General features: G+C 35.0%; 1 protein-coding gene across 9 annotated transcripts in view; it reads right to left on the bottom strand.

Annotated features, from left to right (window-relative positions):
• Positions 1-20,165, bottom strand: part of LOC110810851 (tRNA/rRNA methyltransferase (SpoU) family protein) — a 95,232-nt gene extending 75,067 nt beyond the window's left edge. For 3 of the 9 annotated variants that reach the window (XR_015818517.1, XR_015818518.1, XM_088218088.1), the window contains exons 1-9: positions 19,803-20,165; positions 17,540-17,633; positions 12,847-12,941; positions 12,193-12,707; positions 11,902-12,109; positions 11,485-11,796; positions 5,907-6,060; positions 5,585-5,722; positions 4,588-4,669 (exon numbers count right to left, since the gene is read on the bottom strand). Coding sequence is in view for 6 of the 9 variants with exons in the window: in XM_088218088.1 (XP_088074214.1) it covers positions 4,588-4,669; positions 5,585-5,722; positions 5,907-6,060; positions 11,485-11,796; positions 11,902-12,109; positions 12,193-12,707; positions 12,847-12,941; positions 17,540-17,633; positions 19,803-19,955 (1,751 nt within the window). In the remaining 3 variants the exon portion in view is untranslated. Of the gene's footprint in view, positions 1-4,587; positions 4,670-5,584; positions 5,723-5,906; positions 6,061-11,484; positions 11,797-11,901; positions 12,110-12,192; positions 12,708-12,846; positions 12,984-14,703; positions 14,783-14,897; positions 15,027-17,539; positions 17,634-19,802 lie in introns of those variants that run through there. The other 6 variants (XR_015818516.1, XM_088218087.1, XM_088218083.1 and 3 more) reach the window with 5 other exon arrangements.
• Between the last annotated feature and the right edge of the window lie 681 nt (positions 20,166-20,846).

Raw genomic sequence — 20,846 nt, 5'->3', positions numbered from 1 at the left:
TTTATGTCTGCACCTACAGTTAAATATTGAGAGGTTCTGGAATAGATTATGTGCTACTTAAAAGGTGCCCCGGAACTCGGTATAATGTTTAGAAATCACAGACATACTCACATTGAATGTTTTACAGATGCTAATTGGGTTGGATCGAAGATTGATAGAAGATCTACTACGAACTATTGTGTTTTTGTTAGTGAGAATCTCGTATCATGAAAAAGTAAGAAGCAAACAGTTGTATCTCACTCAAACGCAGAGTCTGAATATAAAGGTATGACTCAGTTCACATGTGGAATCTTATGGATATATCATCTTTTAGAAAAAAATGGATTTGAATCCCACATCTCCTGCAAAATTTTGGTGCGATAATCAGTTTGCACTTTATATTGTCTCAAATTCTATGTATCATGAGAGAACCAAATATATCGAGATTGATTGTTACTTCATCCAAGAAAATATTCAGAAAAACTTTATATCTACTAGTTATGTGAAGACAGGAGAACAAGTTGGTGATATATTTACAAAGCCTATGAATAGAACACAGATTGAGTATCTTCGGAACAATCTAAGCATGATTAATATCTATATTTCAATTTGAGGGGAAGTGTTATAATATTATAAAATATTTTCTAACATAATAGTATGATTATATTTTCAAATATATAAACTTAATTAGGAAGAAAATTATTAGGGTAATTTATGTTGATTACTATATATGAATCCGTTTACATGTATATATATCCCTACTTTTATTTCAATAAAACATAAGAAAATATTCAGTATTCCTTTTCCTAATTCTTACACTAGGATTAGTCACAACATCTCATTTGACTAAATGAATCTTATGCTTCTCCTAACTACCTCTCCTAAGAAACTGTCTATTAACCTTATCAATATTCTCCCAAATTACAAGAGAAAGTTTAGTGGACTTCATAGTGTACAAGGGAAGAGAAGAGGTCACTGAATTTATCAAGGTAACCCGACTTGCAAAGAAAAGGTTTTTAGCTTTCCAACCACTTAAGCGAGACTGAACTTTCTCTAAAATTTCATAATAGGTCTCTTTAGTGACCCTACCATGGATGATAGGGACCCCAAGAGACTTCCCTAAATTCTTGGTCAAAAGAATGCCCAAAATATTACTAATCCCAAAAGCCAAACTGTGAGAAATATTAGGAGACAAAAACAACTTGGACTTATTAAGATTGACACGTTGACTAGAATGACTGCAAAAATTTTACAGAAAATTTGAGCTTGGCACAAAAGAAGCATTAGAAAAAAAAAAGAAGATCATCAGCGAAGAATAAAGAAGCAATAGGAGGACAATTCCTGCCTGCTTTGATAGGAGACCTATTTTTACGCCGAACCTCATGATCAATTAGATGAGCTAATCTTTCGATGCAAAGGACAAAGAGGTAGGGCGAAAGGGGGTTTCCGCCAAGGAGACTACTTTGAGGCACAAAAGAGTCTGTGACCTCCCCATTCCAAATGAGGGACATAGCTGGCGAACGCACACAAAACATTATAAGATTCACTAAAGAAGAAGGAAATCCTACTTGACCTAAACTTTCTTCAAGAAAATCCCAACTTAAGCGGTCATAGGCCTTTTCCAAAACAATCTTAACCGGCATTAGACCAGATTTATGACGAATAGTATGGACCAATTCTAAGGCAAGAATGATGTTTTCAATGGTAGTCCTACCTTTGACAAAACTAGCTTGGGTTAGAGCAAGAAAATTCTTCAAAAGGGCTTTCATCCTATTGGCTATGATTTTAGTAAAAATCTTTTATACCACGTTACATAAGCCTATAGGACGGAACTGTGTAATAAAATCAGGCTTAGGAGCCTTGGGGATGAGACCCTACCATAGATGCCAAGGCCAATATTATTCAACAAAACATATGGGATGCCAAGGCCAATATTATTCAACAAAACATATGGGATGCCAAGGCCAATATTCTATGTACTAAGAAGAGCTCTTGAAAGGCTATTTCTAGCCTTTATGATTCTTTTTACCCTTAATTCATATAAGGGCAGGGGACGGATCACGCTTGTATTTTTAGGATGAACCTTGGATTAATAATGTGTCCATAGCTTATTGTTTGCCCAGACTTTATAATTATCAAGAAATCACGACCTAAAAGGTGGCGGTGACGTGTGGCCAACATATAGCTAAAGAAGACTACTAGCTAGCCTAATTGTCATAAACTCCTCCAAGTCCACAATCAAAAGCATCACATTTGACGATAAAAGGTTGAGAGAAATCAGGTAGAATAAGGATAGAGGCAATCTTAATTGCAATTTACAGTTTCTCATAGGCTTTTGAAGTCATTATCCATACATAGGAATTATTATGAAGAATTGTTGTCAAGGGCCCTCCAATAATACCAAGATCCTTGACAAATATCTTATAGTAACCTATCAAATTGAGAAGCCCTTATAGGCTCCTAGGAGTTGATAGTTTCAGTTAATGAAGAATTGAAGCCACCTCTAATGTGTCAGCTACCACACCTTTTTTTGAAATCGCGTGGTAACGAAAGAAACTTGTGACCTTTTAAGATATGCAGGGATCTTTAAGCAAGGAAAATACTATAAACCAAGATATTATCCAAAGATACCAACATAGAATTTTGATGATAAGGTTGAAAGAAAGGACAGAAAATTATAAGGATCATTTGCAAATCTAAAAGGCATGACTAGAAATTCTTGGTGACCATGATTAGTACCCAATTTCATCCTCTCAACATCTACTTGGTGGATTTGGAAATAACAATAGCCAGACTGCAAACCTAGCTTGGTGAAGTACCAAGCATCGTACAACTCTCAGTAACTAATCAGTGGCTATAATCGGGAATATCTGATGGTCAAAAAGTTGAGCGTTTATTGATCGACTCGAGACCTCCAAGTTCCATCAATCTTTTTCACCCAATAACACTAAAGAAAAAGGGGAATGAATATCCTCAACTGTAGCATGTCACAAACCTACCTTTGAATCTCGTCTTTTTGGAGGAGCAAATATGGATAAGGGCATGCCACATCAACCTACCTCTGAATCTCATCTTTTTGATGAGTGAATATGCTCAGTGTGGTTCAACATGGTTGGGTCCCTTCTCCTACAGTAGGGAGCTTCCTTCATGTACATATAAAGGCTAATGGAGTAAGAAAGACAGCAAAAGAAGAATTTTTTATGATGGACAATCATCTTCCACGAGATATGGGAAAAAAATTACATTATGCATTAAGGCATATGGCTATTTCTCTGAGATAGCTATTCACAATCTTCATTAGAACCACGAGACTACCATATTTGTTTCTAAGGCCCACATGATTTGTTCGTTTATGTTCTATAAAACTTTGTTCTTTTTGTTTAAATGTTTAGGAGGATGTTTTATTCTCCTCTTTGTACTTTTCTCCCCATATCTTAATAAATCTTCTTTTTCTATCAAAAAAATATGTATACTTGGAGTTCCTATTCAGATGTCAAGGAACTCGTGCAAGTGGCTAGATGCTCAAATTTTAGTGAATCCTTGCTAAATTTAGTTGTCATTTACTACTCCTAGCTTCTTGCTAAAAATTAGGAGCCCAAAAGGCAAGTTACAACTTTCTTTAAAGGTTCCCATGACATGCCTAGCTAGTTCCTTTATACATAACAAATCAAAGTTATGTATCCTCTTCGAGATGGAATAAGATGAGCTCAACTTTCTCATCCTTTAGTGTCTGTAGATGGTAGAAAAATTTATTAGAACAATTGACTAATCAAAAAGGGTCAAGAATACAATAAAAACAAGGGAAGTCAAGTTTAGAGTACTTGGGAACATACTCCTATCTATAAACCCCACTTTTTGTGATGTCCTACCTCATGTTTTCACAATGAACACTCACTTCTAACACGAAACTCTGTGCTATTTTGGTGCCCAAGAGTTCTTTCGAGAGCATCTCAAGATGTTAGATGAGCACCCTTAATTATTCCTCCCATGTCGCACGATGATGCTCTCTATTTATGCAATCCCCGTTTCAAGCTTCCTATTTCACTCTAAGGAAGTTATCAAGTTGATACAATCAGTTTTGATCAGGTTACGGTCAACTGAGGCTTAATTCCTGAATAAAGTAGGCAACTTCATTGTAGATTTCTGGCCCATGTAGCTCATTATAGAGAACCCAATAATCTCTTCGAGTTAAGTACCTTAAAACTTTTTCAGAAATTATTACCTAATATTTAATTGCTATAATTACATATATACAAGGAAAACCACGGCAACTGGCCCCCTAGATTATATGGTCTTAGTTGATCCTGTTATTATCCTAAAAAATTCTCTAATCCTACTTAATCCAAAGTCCAAAGCCAAAGCATCCTAAACCAACATCTGAACTGAAACAGGTTAGATAAACGTAGATATTTCTTCTTCACATGGATCTCCTGTACATAAATTATCCCAGTAAACAGATCAAGACTTCTGGCGGATCTGCTATTTTAGCCATGATACATTCCTTTATATCTGGGCAGCATCACCTTGGCACCTGGTGAGAAATACTATTCTGTTTTCTTTCAAAGGAAAAGAAAATAAAATACATCGGCATGGAATGTGTCGGAATACCTTTCATTTAGGTACTTAGCATACTGACGCAAAAACAAAGCAGCACCCCCAATTGTTTTCGTAGTGTATACTCCTTTCACACCTACCAGAGACAAATAGGAAAGTTATAAATCAATTGTAACAGGGTATTAAAAATTATCCTGTTTATGACAATACTGGAATAATTTAAGAGAATTGTTTCACTTCACTGTCAAGAACGAGAAACATAGAATGCCTTAGAGTAGATAATGTGAGGATACTTCAGTAAAATACGGTCAACAAAACAGTAACAAGCTTCCAGGCGAATAAATAACAATTGGAAGAAGAATTTGACTTTGCAAAATAACTAGTAGGGCCACCACAATAATGTTACACAACAAATAGATATCTGTTACCTTTTAACTTATAAAGCCACCAGGGCAATCGAGACAAACTAAAAAATATGCAACAGTATGGCCTCTAGCATTTAGCAAGAAAATGTCTTAAGACACAAAATGGGAGATGCTAGATCTTAACAACCACCCTAAGCTGCAGTATGGCACTCGGTATGTCATGCAGCCAAGCGGATAAGAGAATATACTAACTGTGAAGAAATAGAGTGCTATAGAGTAAATGATGCAGGGATATTTTACTAAAATAGGGTCAAAAAAACAGTAAAAAACTTTGAGACTAAATAAATAACATTAGGAGGAAGAATTTGATCATGCAAAATAATTAGTAGGACAACAACAATAATGTTACACAAAAAATAGACATCAGTTACCAACGGAGCCACAAGGGCTAAAGATAAAAACAAATATACAACGGCATGGCCCAAAATGTTTAGCAAGAAAATGCTTTTAAGACACAAAGTAGGAGATGCTAGATCTTAACAACCACCCCAGGGCTGCAGTATGGCACTCAGTTTGTCATGCAGTCAAGTGGATAGGAGAATATACCAACTATGAAAAAATTAGTAAATCTCTCTATACTTGAAGAAAATAAGTCATATGAGCTTCGTAACAAGCTAAGAACAAACCAAAATCTTTGTGGTGTACAGGATCATTCAGCGCCTCCATTAGTATGCCAAGAATAAAGTTTTCAGGTACTGATTTCACCCCGCAGCCATAATTTATCCACTCAATGCTCAAAAAAGACTGCATAATTATGCACCTTACTGCATTATATTCCAAAATATGACCAAAAAAATATGAGTTATACCAAGAATCAATGAAAAGACATATAATTATATTTCCTATTAGAAGGTATAAAAAGTATGTTGCATTACTAACAAAAGATATTACTATAGCAAGCGTATAATTTACTAATCTAATAAAAATATATTAAACATGCGTGAAAACCTTGAGGATTATCATGACGAAAGCCTCGCTTCCACAGAATTGATATCCAATCAAAGATTTCACCAAATTCTCCCATCTGCTTTTGTTCAGCTCCTCCCTTAATAGATCTCACAAAGCTATCAGATGAGAAAGAAAATTGAAGTAATAAGGTTGCCTGCAAGAAACCAGAAATATTCAGCAGAGAGGTAAATAGGGTTCTGGTAAGATACTCTGCAAGCAAGAAGATGTAACAAATTTCCCAAAGATAACTCAGTTAGAATTTTAGCATTAAAAAAATAAGAAAGAAAGCACAAAATGGCAGTGATTTATTATTTCTGACAAGAGCTGATCAGCAAATAAAGAGATTTGTGGTTAAGGGTTAGAGAAATAATGTAGATCAATAATAATACTCACCAATTTATTTCAAAAAGATAAAATAAGATTCACCCAAAAACCAGAAAGTATGATAGAGAGGTCTAGACATGGAATGACAACTGCCTTTTAGTTTGCAATGATAGATAGAAGAGAATATGAGATCTACACGTAAAAGGCAATCTAAGAAAGGATTTTAGGCATCACGAATACGCTGCTTGATATTTTTAGGTATAACAAGTATTGATTCAATAGTTAAAGCAGGAAAATAAGTTGTTTCATGATTAAAATTCACAATAATTGCCAAAAGAAACATCGTCAAAGGTAAAAATTGCCAGGATGATATCCAATTGAAATCTAGCCTACAATCACATATATAAACAAAAGAATATGAACAAATAACAGAAGAATTTTTGCAATTTAAAACACATTTGCAGCCAAAATTCATTGAATTTAATGCTCAAGTGCACAAGATTGCGAACATTTCCATCAAAATGAAGCAACGAGAAATATTTATGACTTGCAAATTTGTTTCCTTCTAACATAGCAATAGACTCTTAGTAGAGAACAATATGGAATATGGCAGTCTGAGCACAAGGTAGGGAAGACATTTAAACTCTATCATGGTGGTAGACTCTTTAACAGGAAACAAGATGGAAAATGGCATCCAAACACAAAGGAGGCAAGACATTTAAACTCTATTAGAAGCCAAAATAAACTATATGCATAAATCTTTTAGTTGACACATAGAAGTATCCAGTTAAATAAAAGTTGCTTGATCTCCACAACAATATGCTCTGCATAGTGAATTAAACACCAGAAGGGTATCCAACTCTTTCCAAACGGGATTATAATTTACACAATCTAACAGTACACTGCATGGTTCTCAAAATATCTTTATGCACAGGTGTTAATCAAACTCTCAAATTCCATTTTGTACAATCCTTCTTTAAGTTTCCTCATATTCTCTTCTTCTAAACATGAGAGATCATGCCATGTCTTACTTCAAAAGGCTGTATATGGAAGAGGTAGAATGCAGACCTAAATTAAATGGTCTGCAGTTTGATCACTTAAGACACTTTGGACAAGCTGCAGCTCGAAGCTAAGTTCTCAGAAGCTGAAATTCATAGCTGCCTCAAGGAATGTAACGAGGACAAAGCTCCCAGATCAGATGGCTTCAATTTCAAATTTCTGCAACTTTACTGGGAGGTTTTCAAAACTGATATTCTTGTCTTTTTCAATGACTTTCACAAAAATGGCTCCATGGTTAGATCTTTGAACTTCACTTTCATTGTCATGATCCCCAAAAAACCAGGAGCCAAAAACATCAAAGATTTTCGCCCAATAAGCCTAGTGGGATGTATTTACCAGCTTCTCTCAAAAGTCCTTTCTAAGAGGTTATCAAATTGCCTTCACAAGATCATTGGTGCAAGTCAGTTGGCTTCTATATCCGGGAGACAAATTACTGATGCTATTCTAACTACTAATGAGGTGATGGATGATATCTACATAAATAATAAAAAAGAGGTCCTTTGCAAATTAGATATGGAAAAAGCATTTGATCATGTTTCATGGAATTTTATCGAATATTTGTTGGACAAAATGGGGTTTGGTGAAAAATGGCAGAGGTGGATTCGAACTTTTATTTCCACGTCTAGTTTCGCTGTTATGGTTAATGGTGGCCCCTCCAATTTCTTTCAGCCTTCAAGGGAATTGAGACAAGGTGACCCACTATCCCCATTATTATTCATAATTGTTATGGAATGATTAAACAAACTTATAGAAAAAGCCAGAACTCTACAGCTTCTAAGGGGTATCGAAGTGGGTAATTTCGGCTCAAAAATCAAAATCACACATCTCTTCTTTGCTGACGACACCCTTATGTTTTGTCGACCGGACGTCAATTCCCTTCTCACCGTAAGGTGTATTCTTCTATGCTTTCAAGCTATCTCTGGACTTCAAATTAACTTGCAAAAATCTGAACTTGTGGAGATTGGTAATGAAGGCAATGGACGGTCTCTGGCTCAGGTTTTAAATTGCAGAACCGCTAATCTACCATCATATATTTGGGAATGCCTCTCGGTGCTCGCTACAAAGATCGGAGAAGTTGGGACCCAATTATTGAATCTGTTGAGAATAAGCTTGCTGGGTGGAAAAGAAACTTTCTCTCAAAGGGAGGTAGATTAACACTCATAAAAAGCACTCTATCGAATCTTCCGATTTATTTTCTCTCTGTTTTGTGCATCACTAAAACTATCACAAAAAAATTGGAAGTAATACAAAATCGTTTCCTTTGGGGTGATGAGGTCAACAAAAGGAAAATCCACCTTGTCAGATGGGAGGAGCTCAAAAAACTTGTCGCTGCTGGAGGATTGGATATTAAATCTGTCATCACATTTAACCAAGCTTTACTTAGTAAATGGACTTAGCGTTTTTGGAACAAAGAAAATAGCCTTTAGAGAAATCTAATTGTCCATAAATGGTATAGGGAAGACTTGCATAATTCCAACTTTCTGGATCACAGCATACATGGCTTCAGTCTATGGAAGAGTATAAAACAGGTGGGGAATTCTATATCTAACTTTTCCAGGTGGTCTATAGGTAATGGTATGAAGATCAGATTTTGGAAAGATGTTTGGATTGGACATGATGCTGATAATGAGCAAGGAATATCTGTCTTTCTACGAAATAGGATGTATTGAACTCATAATTCATTAGATACTTTTTATGAATGTCAACTAAGTATTGTAAGTAAATTGTTCCTGCTTGTTCAATCATTTGATAATTAGAGTCATTCTTTAATAAATGATCACTATGAGTCAGACTCAATAGAATTTGATCAATTCTTTTTTCTGCCGTTAAGGTGGAGAACAGAACCAAGAATTTTTTTTCTTTATCATCAATCGAATCATTGTTCGCGACCCAGGATTCTATTTTATCATCAATCCAATCACCGCTCACGTTTTTTCTTTTTCTTATCAATGAATAGATCTCTTTACTTGTATGACTTAGATGTCTCGTATTTCTCGAAAAAGTGATTCGATTGATAGGATTTCGTAAGATACTTATGAGATCGATGATATCGATGAGATTGATATTCAAATATTTCTTCTTAGAATGTGTTGATTTGACCCCATAAGTAGGATCACTACCCCATAGCATGTTGCCGCCAGAACCCCGTATTTCTTCTAGAGAATCTCCTAATTGTTCCAGAGCAACTAGAAAGAGATTTTTTAACCAGAAAGAATTCAGTTCAGATGTAGGATACCTATCCAGAAGTTTTCGCAACTCAATCATGTATGATGGAATCATCAAAAATTTGACTTTTTCAAACTCTGTCTGTAACTCACTATAGGCTCGGAAAACAAAGAGAAGATGTGTACGAACGAAATATCCAACAACAAGAAAAAGGAAAAGGATTGAACAGAGGAACTCCCGAACATCTAGCGATATCAGATGTGTCGATATCAATGGTGACTCATTATTTCAATGAATCATTTCTTCGGACAGGAGAGGATTATGTAAATACTTACTCGAAATCTCACTTATCATATTCCATTATGGAAGACAATTTTTTCTGAAGAATTCGCCATGATATATCTGATCCATACATAATATCATGAAAAATGGATACAAATTTATTACTACTACTTAGTATCGGTAATAGGTCTGAAAAAGTATCTAAAAATATCAAATTTAGATATTTGTACCCTGTCGAAGTAAGGAACCATGACATATATGTTTGGACTAGATTCCATTTTGAGAAAGCTGAAAAAGCACTATCTCGTTGAAAGGTTCTATCTATCTGCTCTTTCTCAACACATTTCTTTAGACAAATACTCCGTTTTTTCCTCTTTTCGGATGGTAAATATTTATCAGAACATGGAGTGTGAATCAAACCCATGTTTGAATTGAAATTGAGATATTAATGCAAGTTCTTCTCTTCTGAATCAGATAGATTCATATCTGAAAGAGGTTGATAATAAGTTCTTTCAAAATTGACTATTTGTCCCTTTGTTATAGGTGTTCCAGAAATGTCTGCAATCGAATAAATAGCTCTACGAACTAATGGATCGGATCAAATTGCAAAATAGAAAGATTTGTATAAGTTATACATTTCGTCACCACTTTGTGAAAAATCGTTAGATATGAATATGTTAGATACCTGTGACTCGATTGGTGAAGGTGAAATAGTATCTCTCTCCAAAAAAAGCATTTTTTCTTATCACTGCACAAAGAAAATATTTTTTGCGAATGAACAAGATATTAAAGAATTGTCCATACGTAAAATTATAATTATTGATACGGGCCTTTTCCACTTGCAGTATACATTTCTCAGCATTTTTGCTATTTCCAGGGGGGAAAAATGCCCTCATTGCCCATATTCTAAGGACAGAATCTATTGGGGACTGGAACTTGGCCCTATAGAGGAATCTTCAAGACTGGGAGATGGAAGAGTTTCTAAATCTGGTTCAGATTCTGTCCACCACCAGATTGAACAACAACGAGGATAAATTAATTTGGAATCTGAACAAAAACGGTACATTTTCAGTTAAATCTGTCTACTCCCAGTTGGCTGGGCATAATGGTCAAAAGTTTCCAGCCAATATTGTTTAGAAATCTAAGGTTCCACCTAGAATTTCCTTTTTTGCTTGGGAAGCTGCTAGAGAATGCATTTAACTTTGGATAATCTTCAAAGGAGAGGTATCACTATGGTTAATAGATGTTTTCTATGTAAAACTGATGTGGAAACATGCTGTCACCTGCTCCTTTGCTGCTCTTTCTCTCAATCTCTCTGGTCAATGGTTTTAAACATCATGAATTTATCCTGGGCTACTGCTGGTCTGTTAAGGAAGAACTTTATGCCTGGGAAGGCCTGTGCAAGAGAAAAGCTAATCTGAAAATCATTCCTTTGATTATTTTTTGGATTATTTGGAAAGAAAGGAACAACGAAGCTTTTGAGGGTAAAGAATCAGATTTTGTCGCTATCAAGGATGTTGCACCTTTTTGGTTCTATTGTTTTTGGGCACAACCTTGATAGTATTGTTGATTTTGCTTCTATTGTAAATACCCTTACCGATCTGTAAATCTTTTGTATACGGGTGGCATCCCCTTGGTGCCTATTTTTAATATACTTACTTTTATCTCAAAAAAATATATATTCTCTTCTTCTAAAACTCTATCTTCTATTCCTTAGTAAAAAGATTGTATGCAGCTTGACAAGCACCTGATGATTCCATGCAGCTTCTACCAGGTGAATACCATATTCATCAAGCATCTCATATAGAAGCAAGAATGCTTCCCACTGTTGCTGACTGTTCAAATCAGATTCTGAAGAATTGCAGAGTTTCCCCACACCAAGTGATTTGGCTTCCTTGTCAGCCCACAGTTCCCTCTTTGTCATACCATGCGGAAAAGCATTCCTGACATGGTTCCCTTTTTCTGCAACACCCAGGTTGCCCTGGCTTCCTTCACTTATGCATAGGACTGCCTTCAGTATATGCAATAACTGCTTCCTCACGAAACTTTCATCATCAACCTAGAAACCCACAAAAGAAAAAATAAAAGATAATACAGAAAGGGAATGAAAGCATTTGATCTCAGTAAATAAAGAAAATTAGCAAAAGATATTATGCTCAAGTACCAAGCCTCTCTTGATTTCATGCCAAAATTCCTTTTCAGCTCTTATATCAAACTGCTCGTCACCATCACCCAAGTTAGAATTTTCACCTCCTGTACAAGCAAAAACAGACAAACACAAAGAGAGTACACTATATGCATCTCTTCTCTCCAAAGGTCCAAGGGCAAAGAGTGTTTTGCAGCACTTCCAAATTTTGATAAGAAAATTATTCCTGAAATCCAATGATGGTAAGAAGATTACATACAAGTACAAGAATATACAAGCCACTCAGTATTGCAACTTCTAGCCATCTACCTGGAAATTTTGCACGACTGCCTGTTCACAGAAACTTTCAAAGACAGATGAGAATCAAATGCCTTCAAAATAATTGGGAGGAGGAAACAAATTGTACAAGATCGATGCTCCAAGCTTTGCAAAAGCATTTGCTCAGCAATGTTACACAAATCCCAAAGCAAATTAGCAGCAAATACTCTTAGATAACAATCACCATTTGCAACCATTAATTTAGTTGTTGGAGCTGCAAGGTTCTGCAGAGCAACCTCCATTATCAAGGTCAAGATATTGCATAAAATTGGCAGTGGAAAAGATCCAGATAGCAAAACAATATCGTTATCTATTCTCAAATCATTTAGCTGGCAATTTGAACCGTCGGATACTGGGCCTCTACCCCATTCGATGGTATTTGATTTTTCATTCTGAACCATGCCCAGAGAAAGATTAATTTCTCCTAGCAAAAAAGGCACTAAGTTTCTTTCCAATATTTCCCATGTATTAGTCTCGACCAAAGCATCAAGAAAGGACTCTGCAATCTAACAAAATGATAGAAAGCAAACAATAAGTTGGGAACAAACAACAAACATACCGAGGTGAGATGTTAAAAGTTTTCAGTATGAATTCTAGCCTTCTGTCTCCAAACAAATAATAAACATAAGGTAGGGAAAACTTTACCTGGTTAAGTATTTCACCTTCATATGCACACCCCATTTTTGTTAGCGGAATAAAACATTTGCAGACAAATAACTGCATTGCTTTGTGATAATCCACTGCATAGAAACAAGAGAGACAGCACTAACCTCAGATACCACCTATTTTTTTCCCCAATAAAAGAATAAATATAATTAGAAAGGAGCAGAAAACAAAATGAATAAAGATATTGTCCAAAAGAAAAAGAAAGAAAATAGCATCACCTACTCTTGCATTACGTAACAAAATGAATAAAGATATATTAACTCAATTAAATCCAAAAAAGATCGATAGATTAGGTATTCCTGAAACAGTAGGCAATGAAGGTGCCAAATAAACTAACCCTCTTCTTTTTTTCTCTTTCTTTTGTATATTTCCCCCTCTTGTCTCTCTCAGGGACAGCTTATTGTCATGGGGCTGCAGTTCTCTATAACCAACGAGCAACTGTGATGGCACTGATTCACCGAGAACAAAATCTCACCCACAATCCCAGTTTGAGTCTTTTAGGAAACAATCACACAAAAAATTGAAAACATAAACTCATACAAGCATATTTATAGGAAGCAATCCCAACCTTGATTATAACAAAGGAAACACAAGAATACAACCTAGGCCTTCCTTGCAGTCTATCTTGCTCACTCAATCCCTACTGCCACACATACACCACTGAAATGCACAAAAGCTCAAATATATACATGAAGTGACATGCTCAACTGCTAAGGACAGACATACCATACATCAGCTAACTGATGTTTTCCGAAAAGAAAGGGAAACCACTCCAATCAATACTTGCCAGCACTTGGTCTCAACCACCCATGATAACTGCCCTTAACTGCCTCCCACATGCTAATTTCTTGTCCAAAATGCTTATTACATACCAGCATCTTTAGCGATGTGTCTAACTTGCATCTTGCCCTACATCTAAGTCACATTACACCCATTTAGAAATATCCCCCGTCTATACCACCTAGCTAATACTTGCTAGCCTTTCCAAATGCAAACCCACATGCTTATAGCTTGATTTTCTAACTCCTCAATTTAGCAACATGACAGGTCATTCTCATGTCCCTGGATCAAAAGAAATCCAACATAGTAGATGCATTCACAACAGCTTCTCCACCAAGTCCAGGTAATAACAATTGAGCAAAGCTCTTCAGCATCAAATTTGCACCAGTAGAAAACCAATCTCAAGCATGTTGCCAATCTGCGCAAGCCAATGTCACACATCCATGTTGTGACAAATAACTCCCATCAAAAAGTCTAATGTCCTTATTAGCCACTGAACAGCAATCGCTCACTCAGTTTGTCCCCGGTAAACGCCTCAAAACATTCTTCTGGATATGTAAGGTTATCAAACTTGTTCTGAATTGTTCCCTATCACCCAAACCAAAAAATGCTGGAAAAATTTATTGGTGTTGCCCTTGAGGATAGGAAAAACCTTATTATCAGATTAGATTCTCTGTTTATCTCTATGACGATCTAAAAAATCTCTCAAAACGAGATCTAATGTAGACTACATTTTTAAGACTCAAAAATCATTTTGATAGGTGGTGAAGGATCTGCATTCCGTGGTGGATGTGTTAAGGGCCGAGGCACAACATTGACATAGGTGGTCTCTTCAACAAAGGTTATTGTCAAACTGTGGGGGCCAAGAGGGCATCTTTCGATATTTCTTTTTTAACTATTATGATAATAATAATAATAATTGAGGGGAACTTATGGTGGAGTACGACCAAAATATCTTGGTTGCAATCTATCATATAATCTTTTTTCTTATTTAAAAATATCATTATGGACAAGAAGAGATAAGAAATAAAATTAAAGGATAAGAGATCCTCCTACCGCGTTTTAGGAGAACAACTCCAGAGCATATTCACATTCAAACCAAACAAAAATCTGCGTATCTTCACCCCCCAAGTTTCTATGTAGCACAGGAATAGATACATCAGTAAATTGCCTATGGACCTTAGCCCATAAGCAAGAAATGTAATGCACTACCACAGAACTACAGTCCAGAAGGTATGATCTTCAAAAACCTTATTGTTCCACTTCAGCCATAGCATCCAGAAAACAACAGAAAAAGCACCCTTCCATAGAATTTTTGTTTTGCTTCTCACCACTCTCCAAATAGACTCGAACTCATGAAGCATTCTAGAGGAGGGACAAGCCACATCAATCCAAACATATCAAACAAACTCTTCCACAACTCCCAAGCCATTCGCACAAGAGAAATAAATGGTTATGTCTCTCCCTTCCTGCAACACATAATAAAAACATATGGTGAAAGAGGATGATTAGGCTTGCGAATTTGCAATAACTCACTAGTGTTGAACCTATTAAGAACAGCAATCCAAGCAAACACCTTAACCTCAGAGGGAACTTTTGCTTTCAAGAATGCATTGGTGAAAGGAATCTGACAGCAATTAGGATAAGGTTATATGGTCAAATAAGGACTTACATCCATAAAACCCTAGGAGTCCAAGGTCCAAATCACAATCTATCACATAATCTTATTTTATAGAAAAGAAAAATTAAAAAGGAAGAAAATAGAACTGTTGAGTACCATATTTTATTATTTTATTATTTTATTTTATTATTTAATTAGTGAATATTATATGATTAACATTGTATGAGAATAATAATCTCATATAATTATAAGTCTCGTAAAATAAGAATTTTTTTATCAGTAAACTGAAATTCTATAAATACCCTAAATGTAGCAATTTAAGAGTGAAAAATAAAATTATTATTTTTTCTCCAAAATCTTCATGATATCAAAATAAAGCTATTTAGGGTTTTAATTTCAGGATTTCCTTCAAAACCCTAAAATAGTACAATAGGTTGGGTTGGTACCCACTTATCTAGAGTTATCTTTTTCACCCACTATTTTGGAGTTCTAATTTCAGGTTTTTTTTTTCTAAACTTTAAAAATAGTCAAAAGAGCCAGATTAAAGGGAGAGAGCCAAATTTAGGAAGAAAATTCAGATCAAAGGAAGAGAAAAATCATAGCCGCAGGTTCTTTCTTCTCCCGTCGCATGCAGAGCCGCGCGACCACCTCAACCCAACTTCTTCTTTTGTCTCGCGCAAAGAGCTACGCGGTCCAGTTTCTCTTCCGCCGCATGCAGAGTCGTGCAAAGATCTGCGCAACCATCACGACCACCTCGATCGACCTTAGTCTGATCGCACAGACGCGCAGATGCAGTCTACTTCACTTCGCATCAAGTCTCTTCCGAGCCGACTTGAGTTGTTGTCCGAGCCAAGCCACTTCCAATCCAAGCCGAGTTCGAGCAGTTTTTTGTGCCGAGTCCAAGCCATTTTTTAATCGAGTTCGAGCCGCTTTTGAGCCAAGTTTGAACCGTTTTTCGAGCCGACTTCGAGCTGCTTTTGAGTCAAACCCGATCTGATTTTGAGCCGAACCCGAGCCTTTTTTTGAGCCGAACAAAGTCAAGCTGTTGTCTGACATATCTAGTTCATGTTTACTGCACTTTTATGGCATCCTTTGTTGTTGATTAAAGGATGGCTCTTCAAAACTTATTCTGCAAGTTGGGCATGTGTGATATACCCTGCACCAACTTAAGGGAGGGTGTTGAGTACCATATTGTATTATTTAATTATATTATTTTATTATTTAAAATAGTTGGTATTTTATAATTAGAATTCTATTATTTAATTTTATGAGAATAATAATCTCATCTAATATAAATATGATATTTCTTGAGTCTATATCGCGTTATACGACGAGTCATGAATAACTTTATAACCTATTTAATTATAATCCAACCATAACTTTATTCATGCAACCTGCGAGATATTATAGTTATACTAAGCTTTCCGATTTTAACAAACACAATAACCTCCTAATCCTAAAACTTCCCTAATTATAAGAATTTCCTTATTATTCTAAAGTCCTAATTGAATAAAATTATTGAGGAAGTTTCATTAAGTGGGGACTCCTAAACAAGTTAAACTGGAAAGAAAAATGGATCGACTATAGTTTCTTGGTTTGCTCGTAGGTGCACGAGTGTACTAGATCCCTACGAAGCAATCATTGGTTATGTCAAGCAAGTTTGCTTGATCCTACTTGGATTTGGGGAACATTTGATAGTATTTATGTAATTTTATTATTTTTATAAACTTTTAGATTATATTTAGATAATAACAATTACTAGGACTTGAGTTCGAATTATTTGCAATTAGTTTTTTTTTTTTTGATTAAAAAAACAAAAAAAAAAGAATTGAATTGGTTGTGATTAGTATTTATATGAAAGTAATGATAACAAGGATATGTTAGGTCGAGTTGACTTTCTTTCCAAATTCAATTTCTTATCTCTATCCTTGTTCTTTTTCCTAGTTTTATGTCCACCCTTTTCTCCAATATAACTTCCCATCAACATACTTTTTCATCTGTCTTCCACTACTTTCACCCTATTCCTTTTGTTTCTTTAGTCTTTTTCTTTGGAAAGAAAAAGTACAATATACTATATTTATTTATTCTATCCTTCATTAGGTGGTATCAAGTCCAACCTATCCTAGTAAGGCTGCAAATCTTTCAAAACATATCTTGAAACTAATACCAAACATACTTGTAAATATGGTGGCAATTACTTCTTTTCCTAGCAAAAAGAAAATTAGATTAATTAGAACCAATAATATATATCTTCTCAACACAATAACTCACCATGTCTTTTTACTAGATGACAAAGTGCTCTCACCAATGACACGATATAGCTGCAACTGCTAGAATCCAACTTCTCATCCTCCCCAATAACATCCTATAAAGGGAAAAACAATGCATTCAAATGTCTAGAGAACCATAAAATCAAAAGAAATTCTAAGGTTTAAATATTCGAACTTTCAAATTTACAGCCATCAAAGATAATAGTTATTTTCCATGAAAAAAGAACATTATTATAAAAAGAATGAACAAAACAGACAATAGAAAGAAAATATATCCTACTCGATTCTTTTTGCCACACCAACAAGAACAAAAAGACGGACCAATATCAACTTGGGAGATTAGAGAAGGCACTTCTAAAAAGTGTCAATCAACCACCATTGCATGTAGTATTTTTCTTCCATCAGGAGAGTTTTTACTCCATTTTACCAACAATATCCCAAATACTTTTCTCCTTGATGTTTGTACCGAGGGGAACACAATTGAGAAGCAAAGTTTTAATTCAAAATAAATATAAAATTTAAATTATTATTATTTAATTTTAAAATAAATATTATTAAATAATTTAGGGCAAATACTTTAGGGCAAACAAATAATTTAGGGCAAATACGCAATTTAGTTACCAAACTGTCGTCAATATTAGATTTTTTAGTCCTAAATATTTTTTCATAACGTTTTCACACTTCATATTTTGCAGACCTTGTTGATACTCTAATTTATTTGTAAACTTTGCACATGAATGACATCCGTTGTGGTGTCCTACTGCGTTTAACTTATGGTGCATGATTTATGGACTGTTAGGGATCAACTGGGTTATCTCGGGTTCGGTTGGGGGGGGGGAGATTTGGGCTTGGAATGGTTTATATGTAAAAAAAAATATTGCTAATATATCATCCATTTGATTGTTTTTTGGGTCATTTGGAAAGAGGAGAACATAAAAATTTTTGATAGTGTTGAGAGTATCACTAATAGACTAATAGATAGGTGGATGAACACGTTTGGGTCGATTTTGTTAAGTAATTAGAGGTACCCCCAATTTTTTGGTACACTATTAATAATACTTTACACTTTTTATTTCAAAAAAAAATGGATGATATCCCCTTGGTATTTACATTAATACTATTTCACACTTTATATTCTAAAAAAAATATTTTCTTGTAATGTTTTAGTCTTACAACTTCTAAACTTATTCAAATATACTAGCTCCATTAATTTTAACTAGAAAAAACGAAAACAGCATGTGCTTTGTTTGGAACCTTTAAAAAAATCAATTTCTCAATTCCTCTCCACTACTCGAATGTCTTCCTCTCCCACATCCCTTAAGCTCACCGACCTCATTGTCTCTTACATCCCCATCAACACACCCTACCTCTTTGTCATCCTCGGCAACGTGCACAAGCTCACTTATCTCACCATCTCCAGCACCACTCTCTACGCTTTCATCCTAAACACATCATTTCAGTCTCATTCACATTGATTTGCTTGATAATAAGCTTAGAGGAAATTGATGTCTGTGGATGACTCAGTGGTAGGGAAGCTTCTCCAACGCTCTTTTTCTACTTTCTTCCACTACTTTTTATCAAAAAGAAATACAAATTTGCTCCAATTATAGACCCGAAACCCAAATTCAAAAGAATATAATCAATCTCTCCCTCGATGCTCTAATCTTTCTCTTTTTTTTCTCAATTTCATTGTTTTCTCATTTCCGAAACTCTCTCTTTCTTTCACTTTCCCGCCTCCATTTTGCATAGAAAACAACAATTCACCATAATATTTCCCTCCCTATCAATTTATCGATAGTCAACATACATCCACAGCCACCCTTCCACACAAAGAAAGCAACTCTGGGCGGAGCCTCCCTTTTGGCTCCACTTATTATGCCCTCTCACCTAAAAAACTCGCTAAATCTCATAAATAAACATTTAATATTTTAAAAAATAGAGATAACCAGCAAATTGACACCGTTTTGGGTGATAGGCAGGATATTGCTGACTTCACCTTCCAAACTAAACATTTACCTTCTACCAATAGAAACTTTCTAGGTAGTTCAATAGGCATGTCGAAAGATCTCTCTCGACAGCAGCACAAAAATTTAATTGATGACAAAAAAACCGGAACATAGATAGAATTCTTACAAAGTGAACTTGAGTTAATGTTACAAAGTGAACTTGAGTTAATGTTACAAAGTGAACTTGAGTTAATGTGTTTGCATATGCATATGTTCTCAAATGGCAGATTAGATGAATCAAGATATAATCTAAGATACCTTTGCTAGGTTAGGGAAATCCTCAAGAAGTGAAGCATAAAGCGAAGACGGAGATATGCCTGACGAGGCCAAAATGCAGTCCAGCATTGCAGGAATAGCCACTGGAGGTACATGCTTGAAACTTTGGGAGAGGGAGGAAATAAGAGAAGCCATTTTGCTGGTCTCCTTTGCAGTCTCCACTCTCCCTGGCAGAAAAGTCGACTTCAACTAAAATGTCCGAAATACCTTTTTTTATTTCAACTGAGAAGACAGGTTTATTTCAACTGAGAAGACAGGATAAAGCTTGAACTCCTCAACTAAAATGGTAAACCCTAATTGTCAATATGCCACAACTATGTTCTTTACTTTTTTTCCTTCCTTTGAAGGTTAAGTAAGATGTGAGTAGTAGTTAGTTTATATTTGTTTTTGCATTTACAATCTTACAGGATCTTATTAAATTTTTTAAAAAAAAATTAATTTAATCATAATTTTAAGGACTAAATTCGGTATTTACATAATTTTTAATAGTAAAAACTATTAGTAATGATTAATATTATATTTTTAAAAAAAATTATTAAATTTATTAATCAATAAAAACAAGTAAAGTTATAAGAATGTTTAAATAAAATATTATTTAGTACAAACTATTTCTCAAAGCATCAAAAGCATTTAGTTTTAGCTTTTGACTTCATCTTTACTGAAAATAAGAATAATTTTTCTTTTAGTTAAAAAAAACTTTTTTTAGCATTTAGCTAAATTTTTATTTTTTGCAAGCACAAGCAAAAGCCAAAACAAGGAACTCAAGAGACATACTTATAGTAAAGGTTTTAACCAAAGAAAGATACAGGAAAACTTCATATAAAGATCTCCTAGATGGAATGCTATGGACATAAAATATTCCACTGAATAGATTTTTCTGTTTAGAATATATGTTAGCTGGAATTTTTTCTGTCTCTAAAATTTTCTCGATTCCCTAAATAGTCGAAGGCCATTGTTCAACATACGGCCGGCCATTATGGCTGACCTAGGTTGAAGATCGAGTTATGTCCGATAGCCAAAGATTCC

This window comes from Carica papaya, chromosome 4 (assembly GCF_054855325.1).
Source record: "Carica papaya isolate Zhongbai chromosome 4, ASM5485532v1, whole genome shotgun sequence".
Taxonomy (NCBI): Eukaryota; Viridiplantae; Streptophyta; class Magnoliopsida; order Brassicales; family Caricaceae; genus Carica; species Carica papaya.
The sequence above is the reverse complement of the archived record's forward strand: the minus strand, read 5'-3'. Positions and strand labels throughout refer to the sequence as shown.